This window comes from Heteronotia binoei, unplaced genomic scaffold (genome assembly GCF_032191835.1).
Source record: "Heteronotia binoei isolate CCM8104 ecotype False Entrance Well unplaced genomic scaffold, APGP_CSIRO_Hbin_v1 ptg000047l___fragment_1, whole genome shotgun sequence".
In the NCBI taxonomy this organism is placed as follows: domain Eukaryota; kingdom Metazoa; phylum Chordata; class Lepidosauria; order Squamata; family Gekkonidae; genus Heteronotia; species Heteronotia binoei.
The window spans coordinates 504,724-516,775 of NW_026799982.1; the positions used below are offsets into that span (position 1 = coordinate 504,724).

General features: G+C 43.7%; 1 protein-coding gene across 2 annotated transcripts in view; it reads right to left on the reverse strand.

The window, feature by feature from the left end:
• LOC132590487 (solute carrier family 12 member 2-like) overlaps positions 1 to 10,911 on the reverse strand; it is a 136,634-nt gene extending 125,723 nt beyond the window's left edge. The window contains exon 1 of one of the 2 annotated variants that reach the window (XM_060263395.1): positions 9,986 to 10,911. In XM_060263395.1, the coding sequence (XP_060119378.1) occupies positions 9,986 to 10,711 (726 nt within the window). In that variant the 5' untranslated portion in view covers positions 10,712 to 10,911. The remainder of the gene's footprint in view (positions 1 to 9,985) is intronic. The other variant, XM_060263394.1, reaches the window with a different exon arrangement.
• Between the last annotated feature and the right edge of the window lie 1,141 nt (positions 10,912 to 12,052).

The window sequence follows — 12,052 nt, forward strand, 5'->3', positions numbered from 1 at the left end:
AGCTCATCCATCGTCCTCTTCCCCCCTCACCTGCCATCTTCTTCCTCCACCCGGCCATTCCCCTCTTCCTTGGCTTGCCCACCCCACCCCCTCCCTGTGAGCTTCCCAGGGGCCACCTCCCCCCCTGACGGGCTCACAGGAGCGACGCCATCCTCCCTCTTCCCTGCTTTGGCAGGTATTGTAGTACAGCATTTTCTTAATAGCGTGCAGCAGGAAGAGGTTTTAAAGCCTCTTCCTGCTTACTATTATGAGAATGCTGTACTACGATGCCCACCAAAGCGGGGAAGCAGGAGGATGGCACCGCTCCTGTGAGCGCGGCGGGGGGGGGGGGCTGAGCGTGAAACCATGTTGCAGTGCCATGGGGAGGGCAGGGGGTGACCATGCAGAGGGGGCAGTGGGCAGTCGGCTTGTCTGGGGCGCTATGCGCCCCGGGGCTAGGCCTGATTGTACTGACCTACACTGTGCTTATTTATACGGAGTGTGAGCAACTTACACTGGGTAATCCACTTGTGTCTCAGTGAAAAAGGTAGACTATATGCACAGTAAATACATTTAATTTATTTCAGATACATAGCATGAAAGTTTGCAGACTCAATTCTTCCCATTTTCCATTGGAAAACATAGGAAATTTAGGGAAACACTGGAGGGGAAAAAACTTTTTTTAGCTTTTGAAATACGTGAAATGAACAAAGTTTTATTCAAAATGCATAGCATGAAAATGTTTTAAGAATCCCTTTATGAAGGGGGAAAGATTAAAAGGCGTTAGATCATCAGGCTTTGAAAAAGGGATTTTGAGGTGACAAGTGAAAAGTCCTCAAAAGGTGCCGAACTCCCAGGTTACTAGTCTGAATGGGCAGAGAGTGATGATCGTGCCACTATGGGAAGGTCTAGTGCAGAGACCTTGGTCTTATACCCATAGGAACAAAAAAGCATAGGGCACTCAAGTTTGTGTGAAATTGTGAAGTGGAAGCACTAACCAGAAATATACTCCATTTATCAAAAGCTAAACTAGGAATACCTGTAAAACCTTAAGCAACTTTCAGGGAAATACTGTATTGTATGTAGCAGCAAGTCACCTTAAAATAAGTTCTGTGTACAGTTTTAACTGTCTGTTTACATCTGCTAAAGCCCAAACACTTATGTACAGGGCTTTTTTTTGAGCAGGAACACAGTTCTGGCTGGCTTGGCATCAGGGAGTGTGGTCTAATATGCAAGTGAGTTCCTGCTGGGCTTTTTCTACAAAAAAGTCCTGTGTGAAACAATAGTGACGCCAACACGTATGGCCTAATATACAAATGAGTCCCTGCTGGGCTTTTTCTTTAAAAAAAAAGCCCTGCTTCCTGCCAATCCCTTTCCCTGCCAGTTTGTTTTAATATACCAACTTTTGTTAAATCCTTCCCTATGCCTACAGAGCCATTTTCTGAAAGGTAAATTTTAAAAACTGAAATAATGACAGGGTGATCGATTTTAGTGGAGTACTGGGTAAATCAGTCATTCCTGTCTCAAAATTGGGTTCAAAATCCCCCGTTGTCATATACCCCATCATTATGCCATCCTCTCTCTTTCTGAACTCATTCCATCTCATAATTGGGATTCAAAATCCCCCCTTGACATACACCCCATAAGTATTCCCCCTAAGCTGTGAGAGTGAGCTAACTCACAGATTTTCAGCCTCCAGCTCACACATTTTTGTCTTAGCTCAGGAAGGATGACCTCAGAGCACACTAATTTATGCAGTATTTCACAACTTTAATGCCAGTAGTTCACAAAGGAGAATTTTTGCTCACAAGACTCTGCAGCTTAGAGGGAACATTGTACCCCATCACTATTCCTTCCTCTTTTGCTGAACCCATCACTATAAAAATCCCATCGCTATTTCTTTTGGGTCCTACCCCATAACTTTCTCCCTCCACCTCACCACTATTTATTTCTTTCTTTCTGTGTTCTCCATCCCATCGTACTATTTCTGTTTCTGTCCCCCTCACTCCATTACTCTCTTAATCTCTTAGCCTCTTTCTACCCACCCCCTCATCACTGACAGGCATGCCACACCTTCTCCCTCCCCAATCACTATTGTTATCACCAGGGCTGCCATGGCTCCTCACCACCACCACCCATCCATGCCATTGGGCCTGGTGTGGCTCCCAGCCTCCAGTGCTGGGTCCACCTTGGTTTCACACTCCCCAAATGGTGCTGCCATCACTGGGGTCACTGTAGTTTCTAGACATCCACATTGGCATCAGGCTTGGTGCTGCTCCCACTGCATCCCCAGGCCCACCACAGCTTCTCCCTCCCAGTCACTGCTGCTCCCAACCTCCTGCAACCCATCCTCGCTACTTGAGATAAACATGTTGTTCATAACATGCAATTCATACCCACAATATGAATTCCTAGAGTTGCAGAAATGTCTACATCTGCAAACAGGTTATCACCAGGATTTGCATGCGAAACAAGGTGGAAGAAAAGATCATTTGAGTTAACAGAAAATATCTGCAAATGCTTTTATGAAATCAATATTGCAATGCAGAAGCACAGTATTAAACACACAGGCAAATATTCTCTCTCTTTCTGGCTACCCAACTTCTTCTACCAAGTTTTTTTTTTTTTTTAAGAAAATGAATTTTAAAGATAGTTCAGAGAGCAAATAATACCACCCTTCTCCATAACATACTATTGCTCTTAGGTTTAATGTTTGACTGGAGACATTACAACCACAAAACTCACTGCCACTAAGGAGGCATATCTTACCTACTTTACATTTTGCACTGGAGATAATGTTAATTTTTGTTTGAAATACAAATTTGCTATTCACACTTGGGATAATGAATCTGAATCTTAGACTGGTTTTGTACCAGCTGTTTAATCTGGAATGACCATAATTAATTATCTCAGTATTTACAGAAAATCCAAACAATATTAAAGTCAACTTACTACATTACAGCCCTGATCTGGATGTCAAGATCTTGTCAGATCTTGGAAGCTAAGCAGGGTCAACCCTAGTTAGTACTTGGATGGGAGACCAGTAAGAAAGTCCAGGATTGCCATGCAGATGCAGACAATGGAAAATCACCTTTGTATCTTGCCCTGAAAACCATGCAGGTCACTGTAAGTCAGTTGCAACTTGATGGCACTTTATATACACAGTGCATTTCAGTATGTTATTTTTTCAATCTTTTTTCAGACCTAAACACAAATTGCTCACCTAGCTATCCAAACACTATGGAGACAACCAGAGCTCTAAGTGGTCAGCCAAAGCCACCCCTTTAAAAACAACCTGATTGTTATTTTGAAACGATGCTATTGCTATAAAATGATCAGCAATTTTGCTAAGAAAATGAATTGCAGTACTTAAGCCTTCACTCACACAGGGAAAAGGACCTAAAAATTAAGACTAGGTTCATAAATTCAGGAATTTTTAGTTTAAGAAACAAAAAAAATTTTCAGAAAGAGCTGAGATGTTTAACGAAGGGAACTTATTTCTGAAAAACATAGTCGAATCTTGCCCAGGAGGACTTTTTTTTTTTTTAGGGGGGGAAGGAATATAGCCCTATGTGTAATCTCCCAGTCAAGTTATTTATAGTTGAATATTATCCCAAATTAAGCAATAATAGCTGATGCAGCAGTGAGCTATCAAATAAATATTAAGCACGGCTTTTTCTTCTGGAAAAAGAGGTGCTGGAACTCTCAAGAGGAAAATGAAGAAACAACACATAGGACACTACTCATGAACTTCTAAACATTTTTTTTATAATTTTGTTTCCATGAAGAGGTTCCTAAACTCTGTTCTACTGCATTCTCCTGGGAGGGGGGAACTCTGATGTTAAATAATTACAGGGAGAAGATAATACGGAAGTGCTGTGTTATTATTTCTTTTGCTCAGTGAGGAAGTATCTATCATACATTATTGTCATAGTTTCTAATACAGCTAAACTTCATCGTATGTTATGGCTAAACTGTTACATGTGCACAGGGACTGGGCATAAATTGTCAGAGGATGCAAGTCATCTGTTGATGCCTACTTATAAACACAAGCAATCTAATATACTTTTACAACAAACATTCACTATCTTGATAATTTTATTACACCAACTTTCACAAGATTTCTGTTCACTTTCCAAATAATACTTTTAAAGTATTTTAGAACATATGACCAACTCTTACTTTGCATGTCTTCTCCCCAAATGGGAACTGTGCACAACCTTGCAGAACTAATATGAATGGAAGGAAAGAATTACAGCTCAAGATTGATATGGAGGTGGTCAGTAATACTAAGCTACCCTTAAAGAATTCAAGGCTTCAGGGTTGGATGAATAACATTCCAAAGTACTGGAGGAACTTGCTGATCTACTCCAAGAACCTCTGAAAACTATTTCTGAGAAATCCTGGAGGACTGGTGTGGTGCCATGATAGGCAAATGTCCCAAACTTCAAAATGGAGATGTGGGAAACTACAGACCAGTCAGTCTGGCTTCACACACCCGGGAACATACTAGAACAGATTATCAAGTGGTTAGTCTGTATACATCTTAAACAATGCAGTAATTAACAAAGCCAGCGTGGATTTATCAAGAATAAATCCTCTCAGACTAATCTTATCTTGTTTTTTAATTGGGTTACAAATTTAGTAGATTGTAGGAATGCTGCAGACAGAATGTATCTTGATCTTACCAAAGCATCCAACAAAGTTCACTGTGATATTTTGGTTAGCAAACTAGTTAAATGGACTACAGCACCATTAGACAGATTCACAGCTAGCTGTATACTCAAAGAATGCCTATCAATGAAAAATGATCCATCTGGAGGGAGACTTCTAGTGCAGTGACACCAGTCTCTGGCTCAGGCCTGCTATTATTATGGTTTTTATCAGTGACTTGAAGAGATAAGACACAAAGGTGGAACAAACAGCTAACATCTCAGAAAAGAAGTAAAATCTAAAAATTCCTTGATAATTTCAGCTATTCCACCTAACAACATGAAACTCAACAGAACCAAATACAAAGTTCAGCATTTGGGAAAAAAGAATTAAATGCTCACATAGGATGAGGGATACTCGACTTGTTAAGTAGTATATGTGGCAAGTATTTTGGGACTAACTGCATATGAATTGGCAATGTGATGCAGCTGCAAGGGGGGAAAAGGCTACTGTGCAAAGACATCATGACTCCTGCCACTTCTTACGGCCCCGCCCTCCACACACACGGTAAAGATAGTTTTTCCTTCTGGTTTCCCCAGTCTGAGATTTTCCCCTCTAGTTAAGCCTAAATGGTGACACCTCTTCTTCATGTCATGTGGCTTTGATATCACAGGACTTTCTGTTACATGCTTGTAGCTCAGTGGGCCTCAGGATAATGCCCAGGCATTAAAGGTGAATCTCAAGTTTGTATAAGTTGAAGATAAGTGCTATAAGTTGCAGTGCACTTGATCTCATTAGTGCCCAGTACAAGCATATTTGGTATTTACCTTCTTATGGTACTATAAATATTCACAGTTTAAGTTTTTCTGTTGGATTTTTGTCTGGTAAGTATTAGAACTGCAAAATACCTTGCACTGGCTTTGGAAAATGGGCACATGTGGTACCTGTGGAACAAGTCAGAGGGCAAAAGATAACTTGGTGTGTTAGTCATTCTTAACTTTGTCCATATTATTTGCTATCTTTCCTGCCCTTTTAGGGTGTGGAAGGTAAGTAATAGGGGATGTTGTTAGTTCATCAGGAGGTATCTATTGCACTGTGTAAGAAATTAGTGAAATGTTTGAACTTTGAGGATTACTTAAGGGCTTTTGTGGATGTTAAGAATATTAGTACTCTGTTCTATGCATAGTAGCTCATGCCTGATCTCATCTGACATAAACTAGCAGTATTGGAATAGAGGCATTAGTTCTGCTGCCATTAGAATGGTGGTATTTCCAAAGAACTGCTTTGCTTTTTTGTCATAAGAACAAATGGCAGCTGTTCAAGTTTATGTATGAGAAAGTCAGGCTAGAAAATGCTTATGACTTCAATGCCTAGGGCAAGGGCAGATTCTGGTGCCCTGTTCTTCTGCCATGTTTCAAATTGCAGATTTGAATGTCATGAAACTTCATTTCTAATCTGCTTAATCTTTCTAGAATTCACTTTTTTGGTCCCAGTTTGTCTAATTGTCACTGACTAAAGTGTGAAGTGACTATGCAGAGTAGTTGTATATTTGGTGGTGGTGTGTGATTCTTAGCCCCACTTACACGTTTAACAGGGAGGGACGGTGGCTCAGTGGTAGAGCATCTGCTTGGGAAGCAGAAGGTCCCAGGTTCAATCCCTGGCATCTCCAAAAAAGGCAAATAGGTGTGAAAAACCTCAGCCTGAGACCCTGGAGAGCCGCTGCCAGTCTGAGAAGACAATACTGACTTTGATGGACCAAGGGTCTGATTCAGTATAAGGCAGCTTCATATGTTCATAACTTGTGAAAAGCATCCTGGAGAGCTCTACTGTTTGTGAGAACAGTAGCATTGTGCTACAATGGGAAGAGAGACCATAGTGGCAGGAGTCATGATGTCCACAGAGACACCAGGACAGGCTTAGTGTCAGACTAGGATCTAGAAGACCAAAACTCCCACTCCATCATGAAAACTTGCTGAGTTTTCTTAGGCCAGCCATACTCTCAGCCTAACCTAGCTTACCAAGTTGTTACAAGGATAAAATGGAGTAGGGTATAATGTTGTAAACCACTGTGGGTTCCCACTGGGGAGAAAGGTGGAGTATAAATGAAGTAAATAAAGCTCCCCAAAAAACAGCTCTACATAAACTCACAATTTAGCAGTTGGGCTATCATGACCAATAGGTTAAAAGGACCACTGTTCTACAGGACTGCAAGCCAACCACTACATCACATGATAGATCAGACCTCAGGTTACTCCCCCCTAGTCATGATACTGGTTGGATGATCCCTCTTTCTGCCCTTGCCATCATAACAACTGCCTCACAGAGCTTCTATTTGCTGTATACAGCATTTATCTGCTTTCACCTACCATAGCCAACAGTTTCAGGGAGAAGATTAAAGCCCCTTCATTGCAGTCCAGTCCTTCTCCATTCCAGTGATTTTTATCATTTGGCCCTGTGTCTCATTATTAACTTGATATCATAATTAAAACTTACCCTTCCGAGACAGGAAAGAAGATAACTTTCAAATAATGTACAAGATTTACAGATAATATTGGAATTTAACAAAGCTAGAATATTAATCTATCTCTGAACTTCAGGAAAGATGTAAACATAATTTGACTATACAGTAAGAAGCTTTGGTGAAGATCTCCTACACAAGAAAATCAGGATGGTATAGATAGTTTCCCCTTCCCAATTGACTCAGTTTTAGCAGCAGGTTAGGCTGAGAGGTGACAACTGGACTTAAGACAATGAGCTTCATAGCAAAGTCCTGGCTACTCATTTTATGTACCATTTTAAATAACACAAAAAGCCCTGCTAGATCAGACCACAGAGCCTGACCAGATATGGAGAAAGCCTACAGCTTCAGTGTGAAAGTCAAATAGATGTAGAACTTACTTTGAGGAAAGCTAGGACAGTGCACACTTTCCTGACCTTTCCACAAGGTGGGGGCCACAACAGAGAAGGCACATGTATCGACATGCTTTTTTAAGAAATAAGGCCACATTTTAACAATATTTTATTACATAACCACAGGTATATATAGTAGGTGTGCCATAAAAATTAATAGCAGGGATTTAGTTAGCTATGTATACTACTATTTTAAATATTACAAATGTCAGTGACAGAAAGCATCACATTTTTGTACCATGTAAGAGAGTGCAGACTTTTTTTTTTTAAATCCCCATTTCTATTTGAGTATCAAAGTGCAAAAACTGGACTATTTTACTATAATTTCAGATTCAAATGTAGTGGAGAAACTGTGCACACTCGCTGCTGTCCAATTTGTATTACCTTCCTCTTGTACAATAGACTTGTTGACAGTGCAGTACTAAACAGAGTAACATCCAGCCAAGTCCACGGAAGTCAATGGACTTAGAAAGGTGTAACTTTGTGTAGAATTCCACTGTAACAATCTTGAGTGTGATCCAAGCAGCTTTTCCAACCGTGAAAAAGTAGGAAGGAGTCTCTTTGACCACTAGAAAACTTATGCTGAAGGATAATAGGTACTACATGGACAAAAACCATGATGGACAAGGACTTTAGTAAGGATAAGAACTGCGCAAACTGAATGAACATATTGGCTGGGTCCAGCCCTTGTATATCAGCGAAGCACTAAAAGTCAAGTCACTACTGTCCATCACAGCTTCTTTTGACACAGGCAGTTATTAGGGCCCAAAGTGAAAGTAACAAAGCAGTAAGATTTATGTCCATCAATAAAGTCATTGTCAGGGATATAATGAGACAAGTTTTTGAAACAGCATGAAATGCCATGCCTTATATTTCAGTTAACAGCATTTTGACTTAGTTATGGAATCATTTCTATAATTTTACATTAAAGAGCAACATCAGAAAAAATGAGCTCACAAAATAAGTTTCTTAGGTCTCTTCTATTAAAAGGTTACACAACTTATTTACAAATCTCAGCAAGCCCAGGAAAGTCTGTAGATCTATATGTGAAAAAATGCAGAATACAGCAGTACATCAAAAGAAGCAAGCTCTAAAGAGACATTAATTACACTATAAAGAGTCTTAGGCACTTGAAAAATGCTGGATAAATTATTCTCAAAGATATATTAAACAATACTGTGTCATTAAGTAATCTCAGTAACAAGAAAAGGGTAGCAGGGGCACACATATGAAGTGGAAATGCTTGTTATAAAGCAGAGACAACAAATGAATTTCCTCAGGCCTATCTCAAGGTGACCTCTTCTTGTTGCCTACACAAAAGTATTTGGTTCTCTTCTGTAAACAACATCCAATACATCATCTCCAATCCATACTCTGATCAAAACTACATAAACTTCAGGTTATAGAGCAGATTCTCATGTACTTGTAAAAATAGTCCATCCAGCAAATGTTAATGATTTGATGACTAAGAAATTCAGTACTGGCAAAAGTCTTCTTGTTCACAATTATGATTGCTTCAGACAATCTAGAGACTCATCTAGGTATATAGTAAAGCTTAGTTGTGATCAACTGGAGTATTTGTTTTTAAAATTAGCTCTGTGTGTCACATTTATTAGCAAAGGGAAATGGCTAGGCAAACCAAACTAATGCATTCCCCAACACACTACAGCCTGTGCTTCCCCCAGCTGCCCACATTCAAGAAGTTCCTGGGAGATAGCTGAAATTGTACTAGAGGGGAAAAATTCACTACAAGATGTAAACAGTCAACTGTCTTGCAGTTGCTACTACTGCAAAACCTAGCAAACAGTTTTCAATTTTTATCCACAATACAGGTGATCTAGTGATTTTTGCAGCGTAATAAACATATGTTCCATGCATATGAAGCCAGTTCAAAACAGAAATAATACAAGATGTAGTAAAAAGAAAGTGTGGTTTCAGTTTGTAACTGAGAAAGCCAGAAAAGAATGCATAAAGTATACATACAGGAGCTTACAAGTCCCTTGTTAAAGCTAATCTCCTTCTGCCAGCCTGACACAGAATGACAATGTTTATCTTGTTCTTCTAAAGTACCAGAATAGCATTGCATAAGTCTATTATGACTTTGCCTACTAGCAATGTCAGAAGTTAGTACAGATTCTTTACAATGCAACATTTTTATACCCAAAGGCAGAAGGTTACAACTTCAACACACAATACTATAAGCAAAAAAAGACTACTCAGCAAAGCAGGTGGAAGTGCCTGCCAACAATCCTGTCTTGGAAAAAGGTTTGGCTTCAACGGCCCCATAGACATTACCTTCAGTTCTGCAATGGTAGTGCATTTCAGTTCAGCACCAGAAAACACCATCAGTCTTAAGTGCTTGGCATTTCTGTCAAGTTGCTCTGGCTAGTCCACTGAGCAGACGTACCTGGAGAAAGTACAGAGCAGGCTCACCCTCACTCACCTTGTCCAGCTCATCGTGTAACTCAGCCAGGCTGGGCCGGATAAGCTTCTCCCCCAGACCAGCAGCAGTGTGCCGGTAATAGTCTATCCTTGGCACTGCGTCAATGGTGTTGTGGCCGAAGGTGCGCAGGTAGTAGGTGTTGGTGTGGGTGTCGTAGTAGTAGTGCTGGTGCCCTCCAGAGCCGCCTCCCCCGGAATGGAGGCTCCCCTCGCTCAGCACCGTGTCACCGCCGTTTTGGAAGCTGACATTGAACACCTCGCCACCGCCAAGCTCACCCGAGCTCTCATCCCCGGCGGAGGGGTCCACGAAGTTGACCCGGAATCGGCCTTTGGCTTCTTCGCTGCCTTTCCCGGACCCATCCCCGGTGGGTTTAGAGGGCGATTCGATCGTGCTCGCCTCTTCATCTGCGGCCGCTCGGCCAGAGTTTTCTGCCACTAAGTCCACCTGAAAACGGCTCTGGCTTGGCGTGGGACCCAGCGGTCTGCCCAGTCCATCGCCAGCTGCTGAGGCAGGGACAAGCCCGGGGCCAGGCTCCGATGATAAGGAGCCGCCGCTGGCGGGAGCATCCCCGTCACTCGCCGGCAAACGAGGCGCTTCTTCAGCGCCCCCAGATGCTGCCACAACGGTGGCTCCTCCTCCTCCTGCCTTCAGTCTGGGAGAGCCGGAGCGAGGTGCCGGAGGCGGCGTGTGAGGAGGCTGCTGCTGCTGCAACGGTTTCCCCTCCATGGCTCCTCCTCACACGGCAGCAACACAGGCCGGATGATGAGCAGATTCTTGCGCGGCTTCGGCCGACTCCGTGACTTCCTCTCCTTCCTGAGGCTGGCGGGCGGACAACTACTGTTCAGGGACGCTTTAAACTGCCAAACCGGCACCCCGCAGCCGGACTAGACTATAACGCTACGCAACATGCCGCGCCTTCTGGGCGGGCAGGCAACCGCCCTATCCCTCCCCGCCCTTCTCTGTCCCTCCGCCCCTGCCTCTGCAGCCGCCGCCGCGCCAGGTGATGATGATGCTCTCGCCGGCAAGGCGGCTGCTCGGCTCCCTACGCGCTCCTTTATCCGCAACAAGACAGAAAACCGTTTTCCTCTCACGGAATAAAACGGCCGTCGCCAGGCAAAGACGCAGCCTCGAGGGAGAAGGCGGAGAGAGTAGCCTGGCGTCCTGTTTCTGCCCCACGCTTCTCTTCCTGCATCGAAGGAATTCCCAGCACCCCAAACGGATTTCTCCTCTCTCTCTCTCACACACACACAAAGACACGCTAAAAAGTCTCGCCTCACTCTAAGCGTCAATACCGCCTCTTTGCCTCCGACTCCTGGCTGAACACTCCCGCCAGCCTCGCCGCCTCAAAAGCAGCAGCCGGGCTCAGCAAATGAAGGAAGGGAAAAGAGCAGAAAGCCAACGATCCTGCCCACAATGCCGTGTTCACACGCGCCCCACTTTCTTACACGCCCCTTTATTCTTTCTCGGTTGCTGGGAGGGAAGCACTGAATAAAAAGAGCGCGGGAGATAGCCTACTTGGTTTTGGCGCCCTCCGTTCCCATCCGAACACTCGTCCCCAAGCAACACTAGCCAGCCTCAAATCTCCCCTTGTACCAGCTACACACTGACAGCGTGACAAGCGAAGCCGCCGCACGGAAGAAGCCAGAGCCAAACCCCGAAAGTGAGCGGGCCGGCTGCAGCCAATCGCCTTCCTGCTACTCGGCTGTAGGATAGGTCTTTAAAGCATCCGCTGCGAAAGAGGCGGAGGCAGACCTATCGGGGAGGGAAGTGACCCCGCGAGGGGCGGGAGTGGATTCACGCGGCACTGCCCTTGGAGATAGTCACTGCAAAGGCAGCTAGCCCGCCAGGCCACCTGCTTGTTTGGAGCTTCCCTGGGAGCCGGTCTTAAATGCCGCTTGGTTGTGAGCAGGCCCCGCCCGATCTTCACTGCCTCTCGGCGCTGGCCCGCAACCGCTGGATCCTTGATGCTCCCCGGAGAAGAAGCCGCCACGCCGCCTCTTGGCCGAGACCGAGGCTGAAGGCGGATGCACCGGCCTTCTTACACTGCTTGGCACTTGTCCCGTGAAA